The 16,777-nt window shown below is 32.3% G+C and overlaps 1 protein-coding gene across 4 annotated transcripts in view; it reads right to left on the reverse strand.

Annotated features, from left to right (window-relative positions):
- Syde2 (synapse defective Rho GTPase homolog 2) overlaps positions 1-16,777 on the reverse strand; it is a 41,517-nt gene that overhangs the window by 23,018 nt on the left and 1,722 nt on the right. For all 4 annotated transcript variants that reach the window (XR_011708871.1, XM_027935086.2, XM_071617994.1 and 1 more), the window contains exons 2-3: positions 7,750-8,445; positions 536-1,638 (exon numbers count right to left, since the gene is read on the reverse strand). Coding sequence is in view for 3 of the 4 variants with exons in the window: in XM_027935086.2 (XP_027790887.2) it covers positions 536-1,638; positions 7,750-8,445 (1,799 nt within the window). In the remaining variant the exon portion in view is untranslated. The remainder of the gene's footprint in view (positions 1-535; positions 1,639-7,749; positions 8,446-16,777) is intronic.

Below are 16,777 nucleotides of genomic sequence, written 5' to 3' on the forward strand. Positions count from 1 at the left end.
AATAATGCCAGGGTTTTGTTTCTTTCTTTTAATAGGTTGCCTTTCCTTTATTATTTAAAAGGAAATGAGAGGTGTTCTTATAAGTAAGAACTCTCCTCATCCTACATTCTATATGACTTTCTAAGAACGGGACTATTAAGAGTAGGGAAAAAGTGGATAAAGTTAATGTGAGGAGTGAACAAGTTTATAGGATTCAGTATTAGAACTTTCTGTCATAAACTGTCAAACCATGTTATCAGCTTTAGCTTTTCCTAGCATTGCACTTACAAAGCAATCTTGATGCCTAGTTATAAAACCCATGTAGTTCCGTAACACAACATAAGCTCTGATCTAGTAAGCTCTGAAATCACTGATAACATAGGTTAAGGTAATGAATTATACTCTAAACAGTGATGTAATAAAATAAACAACAGAAATAGGAAAATGTCTAAACTATTTTTTTACCTTACCTAAATTCCTTCCCCCAAGACTCAAAATTAGACAATCAATTCATCAATCAATAAAGGAGATAGTAGAAAAATGCAGTGAAATATACCTGACAGCCTCTCTTTTCAATTTCCATAATACATTTCTGTATCAGGAGTGGCACCATCAATCCTACATTTTCTTTTTCTACAACTTTTTGAATGTCAACACCAAATATTACCGATTCTCGATTTTTATCTAGTCCATGAAGAGAATTTTCCCACTGTTCCATAAGAGTCATTTTCACATAGATAAGACCTCTAGGTTCAAGTTTGACAGCCAATTGATGTGTCTTTGTTACTCTGAATAAGGTGGGAAGAACAACAGTTCCATGACAGCATACTCTATTCTTTCTTGGAGTGGGTTCCCAACTAAATACTACTAGTTTTAAATGTTGTGCATTTTCAATTTCTATATTGAAAGTGTGATCCATGTCTAAAAATGTGGTTCGACATGTGAGCAAAGCTGTTCTTGCTTTGTTTACTGAATCTACCTGAATTGCACAAAAGACATCTTTTGAATCTATCCGTGGTGGTTTTAAATCCTCAGCACCATAGAAATGCACACTCATGAGCCCAGATATGTACTGTGAACACTTGGGTTGATCAGAAAAGTTATAATGTCTAAAAGCATCTATGTCTATTTCATTTTTACTACAACTGTTTGGAATTATTTCTTTTCCTTTTCCAAATTTGCTTTCAGATCCATGTTTGCTAGATTTTGTTATAAGTTCAGGTGAGTCTCCATCACTGAGGTAACCACCTTTGCAGGAATACTTCAAACTCATGGAGGTTTTCTTCTGGTAGCTGTGCTGAGAAGATACAGTGGTATCAAGATGGTACCGGCTTATGACATTCCTCTTGGCAGCTGTGGTAGTGTTTCCAGAAGGTAAAATAACAGTATGATTAATTTCTCGACAGTTATATTTAGACAAGGAAGGAGAATTATCTGGACTGTTTACATAATTCAGGGTTCCCTTAACACCTAGCTTTCGGCTAAATTCTGGCAATCTTTTCATTTTCATGGAAAGTTTCCTCACAGTTCGTGGAGATTTTATTTTATCTGGTAAAGACCAATTAATTGAACTGCCTTTTTTCACAGGGCTAGGGCTTGGAGAGGATGGTTCCATAACTCCCAATTCAGTCCTACTTGTAGCAGCTAAGATTCCAGGACCTTTAAAAAAGAAAGAAAGAAAAATATTATAAAAAGATATGTTTTGATTTTTCTTACTCCTATTTTATAAACCATCAACTAAACAAGGTCTCACATGGATAGGAATACTTCCCTTGTTTCATCTCAATGGGGAGATTAGTTTGAAGTTCAGGTCAGTCTTCATCTTCATGTTCAAAGCAGAATATCAAGATCTCCAGATGGTATACAGTACAAAGAAGCATCTCCCTCTCCATCTGCTATTCTGAAGACTTGGAGGAAGGGTAATGCAGATTCCTTTTTAACATTTCCCACTACAATATACTCCAGTGAGCATATTATATATTAGAAACTAGGAAAGCTTCTTATTTTAAAATGTTAGAAATGCTATACTAATAAGAATGTTTCTTCTATATTTATAATCTTATAAAGCTAAATGTTACCACTTAGCAGAGCTAGTTTTTTAAAAAGCTAAAAACAAAATAAATCTGTAATTTTGATAGCTGAGATGCTCCTTGTTCTAAAATTCTATTAGAATGTGTCACCAAAGTTTATGTAGAGCTATCTAGTCAATCAAGAATAACAGAATATTGAATATCATAAATGTAACTGAATAATTTTAAAAACTGTTAAGAAATCTTCCTTATTGTGTTATTTGTATACAATAATTCCACAACTTCAAATGTTAGTTATGGTCTTTAACTGCAACAGAGATATAAGTTTTCTTGCAATTTTTAGTTTTCATAGGCAGTAAAACCAAGAAATGCTTTTGAATTTTTCTCCATACAAAAATGGCTTTATTCTTCTTTGAATGTCAAAATTATTCAGGTTTATGGTAAAAAGTTTTTAAAAATACTAAGAAGTATTTTACAAGTACAAATAAAGTAAATATCAGCCTAAACTACATATTTACAGATTAGCCACTACAAATATTTTGGTGGAAATAATACTAAAAGTAGTTTAATATTAATAAATTATTAATATTTCATTATGATTAAGCAATGCCAACTGACATTTATTGAGCTACTTAATATGTGTAGTCACTTATTTAATTTTCATAGTAACCCTGTGAGTTAAAACCATTAGCACCACATTCTCCAGATAAGTACTCTCAGGCACAGAGCTGAGTAATTTAAGATCACAAAGTTGGCAGGTGGTAGAACCAGGATCCAAGCCAAAACATTGGTTTTCAGAGTCTATGCTTTTAAATATTATACTTTCAGCTCCTCCATCCTTCTACACACTTTTTTGTCCAGCCATACATATTAAATAGATTTTAAAGACTTTTTCTCGACTATTATTAAAATTTTCCATAACTTCCTCAGCTTAAAAAATGGTCAAAAAATACATTTAATTTTTAAATTTGTACTTGTTCATAGTAAATTTTCAAACTAATAATACAGATTAAAAATATCTTCTAGAGCTGAGGTTGTGGCTCAGTGGTAGAGTGCTTTCCTTGGCATGAGTGAGGTACTGGGTTCAATTTTCAACACCACATATAAATAAAGAAAGAAAATAAAGTTTTTTCAAATCTTCTAAAACCTGATATATAAATTCTAACTTTTCCTGTAAAGAAGCGATCTAATCCCAATTATATAATTTTTTTCATATAGCCATTCTTATAGAGGAAGATCTAATAACTTCAAAATCAGAAGTTATTCTATAAAAAAAGATCAACAAATTAAATGACCTTTCTTTAAAGTATTAATATAACATTCTCCCTCCACTCACTCTGTGCGTCCACACAGAGAATTAGTTTCTTTATAGACAGAGTACTATTTTAAGTATGCCTCCTGGGCCTTTCTGATAAACAGCTATTAAGAAATAAAGTGTGTGATAAACTGGACAAAGCATCCTCTATGTTGCAAATCACAGCACAATTCTACTGGCTTACTTGTTTAAAACATTCTACAGAAATCAGGGTCCTGCTTTACAAACATTAATCTATTTTGTCACAGCCTAGGAAAACCAACCAGTATATTAAACTGTTGTAGATTTTATTAAATTGCTAAGGAATTTAACATACTGACTCCTTTTACATATTGTAAATAAATAATTCCAACTGAAGTCTTTAATTGTTAAAATGAAATACTGAACATGTTAGCAACTTCTATTATAGACAAGAGTGTATTTATTAAAACAAAGGCTTTTTGTTTTAATAAAATCCAACAGCTGAAATATTACCAAATTCCACAATCCTTTAAAATTAAACTAGAACTACGCTAATCAAATCACAGAATAGCTATATACAGCAAGCACACACACACAAAAAAAAAAATCCTTAAACAGAAATTTATGTACCGGGCTTGAGTCAAGAGAAAATGATAGACTCCTTCAACACCAGGAACAGTAACTGGCACAAAGCATGAACTTAACATTTGTTGAATAAATGAAGGCATCAATCAACCAATTATTATTTGACCTGTAAATTTGTAAACCTTTTTGAAAATACAATACAGAAATTAACAATAGCAATTTACCAGCATAAACACCCAATAATGATACTAGTAAATAAATCCAAAAGAAGCAAAAATGATCATGATGAAAGGTTACTGCAATAGCTGTGGGCACAATCTATTAACACCAAATACCAGAAAAACAGTCAAATGAATTAGGGCCCATCAACTCAATTAAACTCAGTAAAACTTGAGAAACAATAATATTAATCTACATATAACAATGCAAGATGAAGATATAAAGAAAAAAACACAAAATCAATCAATCCATCTATACCAATCTGATTGCAATATTTACTTGGAAGTTAATAAGCATAAAACAAGTCACAGTTATGTTAGGATGATTTTTTAAATTGCTGTTCATATTTAAAGTATTTACAAATTAGCTGCCAACTTCTCAACATCATTCTGCCAATATTGCTAAGGAAAGCAGATCACATTAGGTAACCTTGCTACCAAACTAAAAAAAAAAAAAAAAAAAAAAAAGAAAGAAAAAGACATATACTAAACTGTATTCTTTTGATCAGTTTAGGATTGTGCTTATTAGATATGAATTACATGTTTAAAAGAATGATGGTAAGAAAGGAGACATAAATAATAGTCATTCCATACTTTTAAAAAATTTATGTCTATTAGTCTAAGATCATAATATGCCACAAACATTTTAAAAAATTAGTTTTAGTGTAAGAAATAAAATCAAGAATTGATAAACGTGATGGACTCAAACTAAAAAGCTTCTTCTCAAAAGAAACAATGAGGTGAAGGGAGAGCCTACATTTTGGGAGCAAATTTTCGTCACATGCATGTCAGATAGAGCACTAATCTCCAAGATATAATAAAGATCTCAAAAAAACTTAACAGCAAAAAAAACAAATAACCAAATCAATAAATGGGCTAAGGAGCTAAACAGACACTTCTCAGAAAAAGGTATACAATCAGTCAACAAATATATGAAAAAAATGTTCAAAATCTCTAATAATTAGAGAAATGCAAATCAAAACTACTCTAAGATTTCATCTCATGCCAGTCAGAATGGCAGTTATCAAGAATACAAATAACAGCAAGTGTTGGTGAGGATGTGGGGGGAAAGGCACACTCATACACTGCTGGTGGGACTGCAAATTGGTGCAACCAATCTAGAAAGCAGTATGGAGATTTCTTAGAAAACTTGGAATGGAACCACCATTTGACCCAGCTATCCCACTCCTTGGTCTATATCCAAAGGACTTAAAATCAACATACTATAATAACACAGCCACATCAATGTTTATAGCAGCTCAATTCACAGTAGCTAAACTGAGGAACCAACTTAGATGCCCTTCAATAGATGAATGGATAAAGAAACTTTAGTACACATACACAATGGAATACTATTCAGCACTAAAAGAGAATAAAATTATGGCATTTGCAGGTATATAAATGGAGTTGGAGAATACCATGCTAAGCGAAGTAAGCCAATCAGTTTACTTTGCTTTAAACTTTTTTTTCCCAAAAAGCCAAAGGCCAAATGTTCTCTCTGATAAGTGGATGCTGATCCACAAGGGAGCAGGGGATGGGAAAAATGGAGGAATTTTGATTGGACAAAGAGGAGGGAGAGGAGGGGAGGCATGGGGGCAGGAAATATGGTAGAATGAGATGGACATCATTACCCTAGGCACATGTATAACTGCCCATATGGTATGTCACTACATTGTGTACAATCAGAGAAATGAAAAGTTGTGCTGCAATTGCGTACAATGAATCAAAATGCATTCTGCTGTCATATATACCTGATTAGAATTAATTAATTAATTGATTTTTTTAAAGGATGGCATGTAGAAGGTGGGCTGGATGTAGTTAAAAGCATAGACAAAGCATTCATAGTAATAAGAAAGAAAATATATCATAAAGTTACAAATTTCAGTGAGGGCAGTCAATGTTATGGTGAGAGAAGTGGGAGTTTTCTATTTATTTGCATTTTTCTCAATGAAATATAAAGTAAGATCTTAAACTGAGAATAAGAATTGGAAAGAAGGTAATAGGAGGGGAATGCTGAAATAAAAATTAGTTTCAGGGGAATTATATTAAAGTGTATGTCACTTTATAGATGCTACCTTTCTAACTTAGCTCTTGTCCTTATTATCTTCTTGCCTTCTCAATAACATTCCACATCCATCCCTATCTGTGATACTATAGCCTTCCCTCACACTCTACCCTGATCATAATCTGTATTCCAAATTACTATTTTATTTAGTATTTACTTCTCTTTCCATCATATTACAAAAGACACATATTTACTATAGAATTGAGTCTACAATTAGAAATGCACAGAGAAGAATGTTTTTGATTACCTTCAATCACAATACCCAGAAACAAAAACTAACCACAATGAAAACCCCCATTAACATTTTCAGTATGGCTTTCAATGTTTCTTTCAAAATTGCCAACATATAGTACACAGTTTCATAATTCACTTTTTCTCTTAATATAACATTTACTGGGCCTCCCCAAGTTGCTGAGAAAAGGATTCAAATTCAAATATTTAATTTGCAAAGTTCAGAAATCCCATCAAAGAAGTGAGAAAATTCAGGGGGATATTCAAGATGAACATCAAGCCTGCTATCCCTATGAGCAACTGGAGCTTAATCTCAAGAGAAAACTCTAGGAAGATTAATCTGCTCATAATTACCCACCCAAGAGAAAAGAGAGCTGGGGTAGTCCTATACCAACTTGTCAGTAACTGGTTGAGGAATACTCCAAGGCTGCCCTGCAGAGAGCTTCCTTGACTTCAAAGAAAGTCCTTAGGCAGAGATGCAAATACTGTGCAAGGTAGAAAAAGGCTTCCTTCATTCAAGTAGTAAATAATAAAACCCAATACATATGCACCGACAGCATCTACTACACCACACATCTTCAAATACTATGCATCATTTGAAATTCTATAAATGAAAATGACTTGATATAAAACATAAATAATTTCTATCCAGCACTTGATATTTGCAACCAAAGGTGACTCACACTGTTTCCTGGGGAGTATGTCTAGAATTAACAGAAGCATATCATAAAACTGAAGGCAAACAAGGAAGAGCAAAACCATTAAGTTCAACTATATAAAATGCTTTTTTTTAATAGATCAAAAACTGTTGAATATCAGCAATTTCTTATGGTTCAACCTAATATATATTAAACTTCAATTATTTCCTTTTGGGGTTGTATAACTATTGTAGCACCTTTTTAATCTCTTTTTTTTTTTTCCTTCCTTTCTTTTGCTCATGAGAAATCTTAGGCATAAGAACACAAACTAATGACTACTGGTATACTGAAAAGACAATTTTTCAGCTTTGGCCAGGCCATGTATGGGTAAATGAATGAATGAAGCAAAAAATTAGACTTACATAAAGAATATATCTTTTTCTTCTATTCCCCATGACTTCACTCTTTTCAATGAAGAGAAAAGCAATCATAAGTCTCAAAGGATAAATATACTAAATCATATCACATACCACATTACAAAACCAAGTCTGTGATAAAAATAATTAAAACACCATGTATATAAAATATTTATAAACCTGTTTTTATTTTTTAAAATATATTAACTTTATACAGAAAGTACATGAATATAATATGCATCTTCTATATTTAGCAACTGTGAAAGAATTGAAAAAGAAGAAAGAAAAGGCAGATCTATGATCATCTTTACCTGCAAAAGGAGATTTCAATATCGGACTATCCTCCACCATTAAACCTTCTTGTATCTTGTGTCCTAGCCTTTGCGTGTACTGCTGCATACATTCTGTGGAATGGATGGAATCTATAGGATTCACTTCATTTGAGTGAGTGGTCTGAGTATCACCTTTGTGTTCAGAAGAGCACAACGGATCTTCAGTAGGCTGCTCTGCTTTTGTAGGGTCACTCCTAGACAATATGCTCAAACTGACAGCAGGAAACTTCAGAAGAGCAGGGTTTGGCTCATGGAAACTCAAGGCACTTGATACCCCAAGGTCATCATCCTCAGGAATGGGATTGTACCATATTTCTCCTTCATCATCTGCATCATTTTCCTCATTAAAATCTGAAGAGCAGTTTCTTGATAATGATGAGTTTGTAGCATTACACACCATATATGTACAGTATTCTTCAGATGATTTGAGGAAAGGATGTGATAGCTGATGTTTAGGAAGAGATACAGGTGAGATAGATAAATGACTCCTATCTTGGCATTTCCTATTTTCTTCTTCCAAATTAAGAGATCTCAGAGGACTTTGATATAACCAATTTCGTTTTTTTGAAACAGTGATACTGTTAAGTGGCTTATGACCTCTGAATTCAATATTATCCTTCAGATCTTCAGATTCTCTTCTCTTCATTGAAGACCCATAGACATTTTCAAATAAATCTGTTTCAAAGAAGAAAAAAAGATAGAATATAATGCCTAATATACCAGGAAATATGTCACTTCAAATCAGTAGTTAAAATTTTTTTAAAGTAGAAAAGTAATATTAATCACAAAAAAAACAAAATCAAACCAGAAAAATTTTGGATTTTCCACTTAAACATGGTTGCCATTATCTAGAAATCAGACTGCTAGTATAAGTGTCATAAAATTCTAGGAAACAGAATATGCAAATTCTGATACTGCTTTTATTAAAAAACTACAGGATTAACAAAGCCTTACCCTAAGCAAAACAAATTTTATAAAAAGCTTATATAGAATGCTTTGTACACAGTATGACTAATCAATATTTGAATAATTTCCAACTCACTATTACTAGACCAAAGTCATTGGAAAGAATAAGTAATATTCCTAACTTTTCACACAAAGATTTACTTTCACTAACCTAACAAAAAAGTATACCTTACCTATTAAAATTTCAACATAACATTGGTTCCCTAACCATACAGCTCAGTAGTATCTTATGCAAAGTTTGAGTTCTATATAGCTGGAGCAAAAATTGAAATTAAGATCTCTTAAAGAGGCTGATTAGAACCAACCATGCTGTCTCACAGTAAGCACAACAGCTATTATTATTACTGGCCAGACGCAAATTTAGGCAGCAGATAAATAATGAACAAAATAATCCCTGCCCATAAGAAATTTATAGTCTACTCAAATACTCAAGATGATATACAGGTTAATACAATGTGATAATACCCTAAAAATATACATAACACTACTTTCATCTAAAAAGGAAAATTTTGTGCCTCCAAAGAGGTGTGTGAAGCAACTTCACTGACCCTTTACTGATAGTGAATAATCTAAATATAATAATAATAATAATAATTCACTACACATATGTAATAAAAACCACATTTGTATAAATCTAAGAACATGTTAGGTTTTTAAATTATGGAATTATGGCCTTATGCTATTCTGGTTGTGTACATGGTTGATTCATCTTACTGTTACCACAAATAAAAAATGATGTGGGGGGGCCAGGGTTGTGGCTCAATGGTAGAGCACTTGCTATCATGCATGAGGCACTGGGTTCCATCCCTGGCACCACATGAAAATAAAAACAAATAAAATAAAGGTATTGTGTCCATTTACAACTAAAAAAAAATTTTTTTTTAAAGATGTAATAACAGTGATAAGCACATTAAGCTATGAGAATCTTAATAACAAAATTAGTTTCACACATAACAAGATGTTAAGTAACCTTTCAACTGAAAGAAAAATCTTTAATAATGCAAAAAAAAGCCCTTGTCTTTTTTAAAATCCTAAACATCTACCTAACCAATCAGATTAATTAAAACATAACAATCTTAAACACTAATTGGGTTTCAAGTTCAATTAGTTACAGAAGGGAAAGAAGCTCCATGAACTCCTACTATGTCTGCAATTTACTCACTCATCAAGTAAGTAACTATTATGTTCTAGAAATAAAGCAATAAGGAAGCCCCTAACCTCATTTTACCTCTACAACAATCTAATAAGTATAATTATTATATCATTGAAAAATATGAGGAATATGGTCAAGTCCCTAGTATTCAAAATTAAACCTAACCCTAAAACCCACATGTTTACCCCTTTCTCTATACCATGCTACCCATTAAGAACAGGGAAGCAGGTCTCTCTCAACATGGGATAGCATCACATTTACAATACAAAATGGCTGCTGATAGAGACAGGAGGATTGCAAGTTCAAAGCCAGCCTCAGAAATTTATTGAGGTGCTAAGCAACTTGGTGAGACCCTATCTCAAAATAAAATATAAAAAGGGCTGGGGATGTGGCTTAGTGGTTAAGTGCCCCTAGGTTCAATCCCCAGTAACAACAACAAAAATGGCTGCTGATAAATATTTGGAAATCTATAAAATAATAGGGGGGGGGGGGGAACAGTCAAAACCACCAAGTTGGTAAAAGGAAGGGGCAGTACTGAAACTCTGACTTTAAACTTCATAGAAGTATACCTGGGCTGCTACCACTAAGGGATACCCATCTCCATCCCCCAGGATTGAATAAGCAAACATAACAAACACTCAACGAACATCATGAACTGATTATTTAATTTAATTAATGAAAAGGTGAAGATTTTTCTAGAGTCTTTCTTTGGTTCTATTTCCTTTACACTTTATACTTAACAACTAAAAATCAAACACATGCTCAGGAATCACTTAAGCTTCTGGATTCTCAGTTATTACATGCTTTTGCCAAGTGTACTGAAATCTAGATCAATTTTACATTTAAGCCTAAATCTCAAGCTATTATTCAATAGCTTTCAGACCTATACAGGACGTTATTTATAAGTAAATGTATATATATAGTTTTGACATTAATTATAAATTTGAAGCAAAAGCTATAAAATTATATAACTCACTGACTAAAAATAAGCAACAGTTTATTTTATCTTATTCTCAGACAGCTCTTCAGCCCTGAAAATTTTATAGAACAAGATACATTACTTTGAGTCACAGCAGAGTTTTTTGATGTATTATACACTGTGAATGATCCTTAAACATGTCTACTTGTACTACACTTCAAAGAACTGCAATAGGAAATAAAGCTACTAGCCTCCCATATTCAAGCAAGGTGATACTTCTATTGATACAAGTATTTAACTGGAGTATAATACTAAAAGTAATAATTATAAGCCAGACATGGTGGTATATGACAGTGACTCAGGAGGCTGAGACAGTATGATTGCAAGTTCAAAGTCAGCCTCGGAAACTTAATGAGATCCTGTCTCACAATAAAAAATATAAAGAGATGGTGCTAGGGTTGGGGATGTGGCTCAAGCGGTAGCGCGCTTGCCTGGCATGCGTGCGGCCCGGGTTCGATCCTCAGCACCACATACAAACAAAGATGTTGTGTCCACCGAAAACTAAAATAAATAAATAAATAAATATAAAATTCTCTCTCTCTCTCTCTCTCTCTCCCCCTTTCTCTCTCTCTCAAAAAAAGGAGAGAGATGGTGCTATATCTCCTCAGTGGTAGAATACCCCTGGGTTCAAACCCCAGTACCACAAAAATAAATAAATAAATAATAATAATTACATTGTGAGACATACTATAACTATCTTTAATGAAGCTTCAAACTACAAAAGCTTGAAATCATACAGTCTGACTGCCATTGTGATATTTCAAAATATATAATGCTAAAGTTTAAATTTATAAATAGCTATATTATTATGGTTTATGGTAAAAGTCAAATGTATTTAATTATTAAAATGAATTAAGTAACATGTTATTCAAGGCAGTAAACCTTACTTAGATAATTACTTATAAATTATATAAAAACTTCATCTTTATTTCAATTAATAAAATGGATGCCTATGTTAATTCTGTGAATATAAATTTACATAAATGAAAGCTATCTGCAATCCTCCCTTCCTTTTTAATGCTAAAATTAATGTTTAATAGCATAAATTTAAGAGTTATCTTTTGCTTCTATATAAAGATATACAAATATATATGCTTTCACACACATACGCTTTCAGATATATAGTAATACACGAGTAAAAATTTTAAAATAAGTATGTAAGTCACAAGGCAAAAAAGTCCTTATTCTTTCAGCTCTGTTACAGTACCATATTCATATTCTAATTAGAGCCATTTATTTTTAAAATCTGTACAAAAATGCAGAAATTGTAATTTCTGCAGATTTTCATTAAGAAAAATATTCTACATAGTAAACTATGAGGCGATTTTCTTTTCTCAGTCATTATTTCATAATAAATCTAGACAACTTGAAGATTTTAGTAGTGCCCCAGTCCAAAAGCAGCAGTAAACTAAGAAATTATGTATTTCAACTCTTATTATAAATGTACAGCATCTACAGACATCTTTTCATCATTTTAAAATTTCTACTACATAAACAGTAAGGAAAATGTTTTTCTTTTTCTTTAAAAATTCTAAATAAAAGTATTCTTATGAACATTGTATCAGATATTTGAATCTATGCCTAAAATTCTCTCTCTTCCAAGATAAATCTAAAAGAAGGTAAGGCGTAAAATGAAAAGGACTGGAGCACTTTTTCTTTTTCGTCCCTTGTAACTTGCAATAAAAACCTTTAAGCAAGCTGTGTTGCTTGCTTTTGAGACAAGAAAATAGAGAAGAAAACTGTGAGACTGTTTTTAGTTTCACTAAAGTAACTGAGAAAAGCCAGAGAAGCAAGAAAAAGATGCACAAAAGAAAAAATGAGCAGAATAAATAAGTACCCCTAAAATGGATAATCTAGCTCAATTCCCAATGCTCAAGGCAGTCCTCCTAAACTTCCATTCTCACTCTCCATCCAGAATCCTAATGATCTAGTGCAAAACAATATTCCACAAACCCTGCTTGCCTTCCTCTGGATAATAACAGCTAAATGCCAGGGGAAATACCAAATGGATTATCTTTATTCTTCCCCTCAACATAAAGACTGAGGCCACAGAAAATTGAATAACTTGCCCAAGGTCACAAGACTGTAAAAGGGGCAGAGTCTGACCAGAAACTCAGAATCTCTATTATGTTAACCCTCTACTATACGGCCTCCTCTCTTGCAGATTCCAAAATCTAATATTTATTGATGCAAAATGAGAGCAATATGAAGGGAACTGCAAACTCATCACATACTGTAAGCAGTGTTAAGACTGAAGCAGAAAGAACTCAAGTGCTTTAGTCTAAAGAGGTTGGTTTAAGTATGAAGTACTAGAATAAGGTAGAGTGCTTTTTCAAAACTTTGCGGAGGCTGGGAGCAGTGGTGCACTCCTGTAATCCCAGCAGCTGGGGAGGCTGAGGCAGGCAGGATTGTGAGTTCAAAGCCAGCCTCAGGAAAAACGAGACACTAAGCAACTCAGTAAGACTCTGTCTCTAAATAAAATACAAAAAGATAGAACTGGGATTGTGGCTCAGTAGTCAGGTGCCCCTGGGTTCAATCTCCAGTACTAAAAAATAAAAATAAAAACTTTGGAGGACATGAAAACTCTAGAATCTCACTACTAAAAAGTGTGATCTGGGGGATGCGCACGTGTGAGGCACCAGGTTCAATCATCAGCACCATATAAAAATAAATAAAGACATTGTGTCCATCTACAACTAAAAAATATTTTTTTAAAAAAGTGTGGCCTGCCTAACAGCATCATCTACCTATACTGGAACTTTGTTAAAATGTGAAGTATCAAGTCCCAGACCACACTTATTCAAATCAGCATTTTAACAAGATTTAGGGAATCCATATGCACTTTAAGTTTGAAAAGCACTGCTCTCAAATCGTAAACCATACTTTAAACACCAAGAATCTAGAAAATAGCTTTGGTGGTTCTCAAAAAATAAACCAGCATCTCTTGGGAATCATGGATCTAGAAACAGTATTTTCAAATCAACACAACACTACTTTCTGCTGAATTTGTAATTCTAAAAGTTTTCCAGCCACCAGCAACTCCAACGTTCCATGGCACACTTCCAAAAAAAGGCAACTTGCCTCTAGAGTCACAATGGCAGACTCACATAGAGATTTAAAGGTAGAAGATTGTCAAATAATATATGTCTTTCAGAGATTATACAGCAGGAAAAGTGGAGTCAAAGTATGCTAATCATTTTTAAAAGAAAAAAAGAGTTGAAAAAACTCAACCTGATGCTTCTGAATATATTTCTGTGAACTATATGCTAATCAAAACTTATTTATAAATGTTTATATTAATAAAGAACTGTTAGCAAATAAATTAAGATTCCTTCATAATTTTAAGGCTTGCAGAAACTTGACAATATTTACTATGTGTAATGACTTTAGATTTCTTAAATAATCATCTCAATTAAGAACAAATTGGCCAATCTGTGAACACAACATACTTAACTGCATCAAATCATTGGCATTATTATACCATCAAAAGTTTTAATGGTTCTTTGTAGGAGACAGAAATGAAAATAGAAAATCACTTTTGACATCTATTTGTCATATGGTCTCAAAAATTTCAAAATAACTAATAGATTAGATATCTCTAACCCATTATATACTGTTATAAATCCCAAATATATTTATTTTGGGAGAAAAATATCCTCATGAGTAATATTACATAAAAAATATGATACAAATGTTTTAGATACTTAACATCTTTTATATAACCAAGAATGTACTCCCTCATCTGGACTGTCCAAATTGTTTTTTTAAAAACATGATTTTTTTTTTTTTATCCCTTGTGGTGAGACTGGGGATGGAACCTAGGACTGAGCATACTAAGCACATGCTCTACCACTGAACTACATCATCAATTCAAAAACATGATTCAAAACAGAATCTAAGCAATATCAATTTGAAGTAAGCAAATATTTGAAGGTAAAGGTTTAAAATGAATATAGTAATTAATTTTTCAAGCAGTCTTAAAACCTATTCTAGGATTCCCCCATCTTTGCAATTTTGAAGAAGTTATTTATCCCTCTACACCTTGTCGAAATTCCATTCATCTCCTCAATTCAAGCAACTTGATGGTAATACAACAAACCTCTAAAGAATTCTGGAGTCTTTTTTACCTTACATAAATAGGGGTTATTTAGTCATGAGACCTGAGGTTTAATTCACATAAGAGTCTGATTCCATATGCCAGGAGAGACACCTCAGAAAAACTACTTAACCTTTATGTTCCTTTTGTTGTTCTTAAGTAATAATTGTCAAATCTCCATATTTTGGGGTGGAAAGGTTTAAAATTTATATAAGAATCATATAAACTACCCAGAATGGCTATAGTAAAACCAACTAACCTTCATTAAAAAATTTTTTTTTTTACAAATACTCTCCAAATCTATATTAGATAAATAAACACTACACAAATTATTTTCATGTTTTCTAAAAGATGAATTCATGATGTGAAAGGAAGTTGTTTAAATCAAAGATTATGGTAGCTTTTGCTTAGAGTTCTTATAAAATAAAATACTATCACAAAGAAATTCTAATATTTCATTTTAATTTCTTTTAAAGTTGTTAGCATTTTCATAATTACAGTCTTAATAAAAAATTCACTGCATTCATTCTTAAAGGAAATATTTTCATTTGTTAACTCCTTTATTAGTGAAGGCATTAAAAGCCAACAGGTGGTAAATATTTTACCTCTGCAACAAAAAGGTAAAAGCATTTGACTAAAGATACAGGTTTCTGATTATGGCTGAAATTTAACTATCATACAAAGAGTTAATGAACCAAGATCAAAGGAGGTAAAACTAATGTAGTAATAAAGTATAATAAGTGATTACAAATATTTTATTCCTGGAAATGCACATTTTAATGTGAATGTAGTATAAAGTAAACCTGTCTTCACAAAGACACTCTACTATTTCTTTTATTCAAGTGAAACAGAATATTTAAACTTGAGGATAAAGTTTGACAGGCATTAGACTTAAAGATCCAAAAAACATTTAACTTTGCATATAATTTAAATGAATCATTTGATTTATCATCATTGGTTGATTAGAAGTTGTTAAATTTTTATTTCTTCTCATTGTTGTCTGTACAATGGTTAATGTGTATTAACCCAATCCTGGGCACTTGTAATTCTTACCACAAATACTAAGACTACATTTTACATTTCAATATTTAATGTTTTTAAAAATATTACTAACACGTAGGTCTTTATGTTCACTGATATTTTTATATTTTAAATGTAGTTCAAAAAGCCATGTTGTTTTGTTCTGTTTCAGAAAGAATATTTGTTATTTACAACATAATTAAGAGATTCCTAGAATTGATAACCTAAACCTCCAGAGATAACTGAAAACCATGCACATTCAAAATAAGGAGCATAATGATATAAGAACAAATATACATTTCAAAAAACTAATTTACTTCTAATATGAATAGTTTATAAGTTTACAAATAATTTTAAGTGCCTGAAATTTTTTTAAAGTACCTTATGGACATTTTTCTTTTGATTACAATACCACTATCCTTGATTTTCCAATTTTCCACAATAAAAACATCACTCACCTCGTTGGAGTTTGTTGGTGTGAAGATGATGTGAAACGCTACCTGACTAAAAAGAAACTTTACTCATACCTTTAGTTTGTTTTGGTTGTGGTTGTGTGTGTGTCTGGTGTAAGCGTCTGAGAGAGAAGAAAAAAGGGAGTAATGAGTAAAATGACAGTTTATGAAGCCTGTAAAATCTACCTTGGATCAAATTCAAATTCACAAACTCCACAAAAGTCTCCGGATTTGCCTGGAGCTACAGAGAAAAAAATCAAGGCAGCGCCGCCCCTCTCTCAACCTACGAAAAGCGTGTGGCGAACTTAACCTTTACTCCTTGTACTAAGGGAGTAGGCGCA

This window comes from Marmota flaviventris, chromosome 10 (genome assembly GCF_047511675.1).
Source record: "Marmota flaviventris isolate mMarFla1 chromosome 10, mMarFla1.hap1, whole genome shotgun sequence".
NCBI lineage: Eukaryota > Metazoa > Chordata > Mammalia > Rodentia > Sciuridae > Marmota > Marmota flaviventris.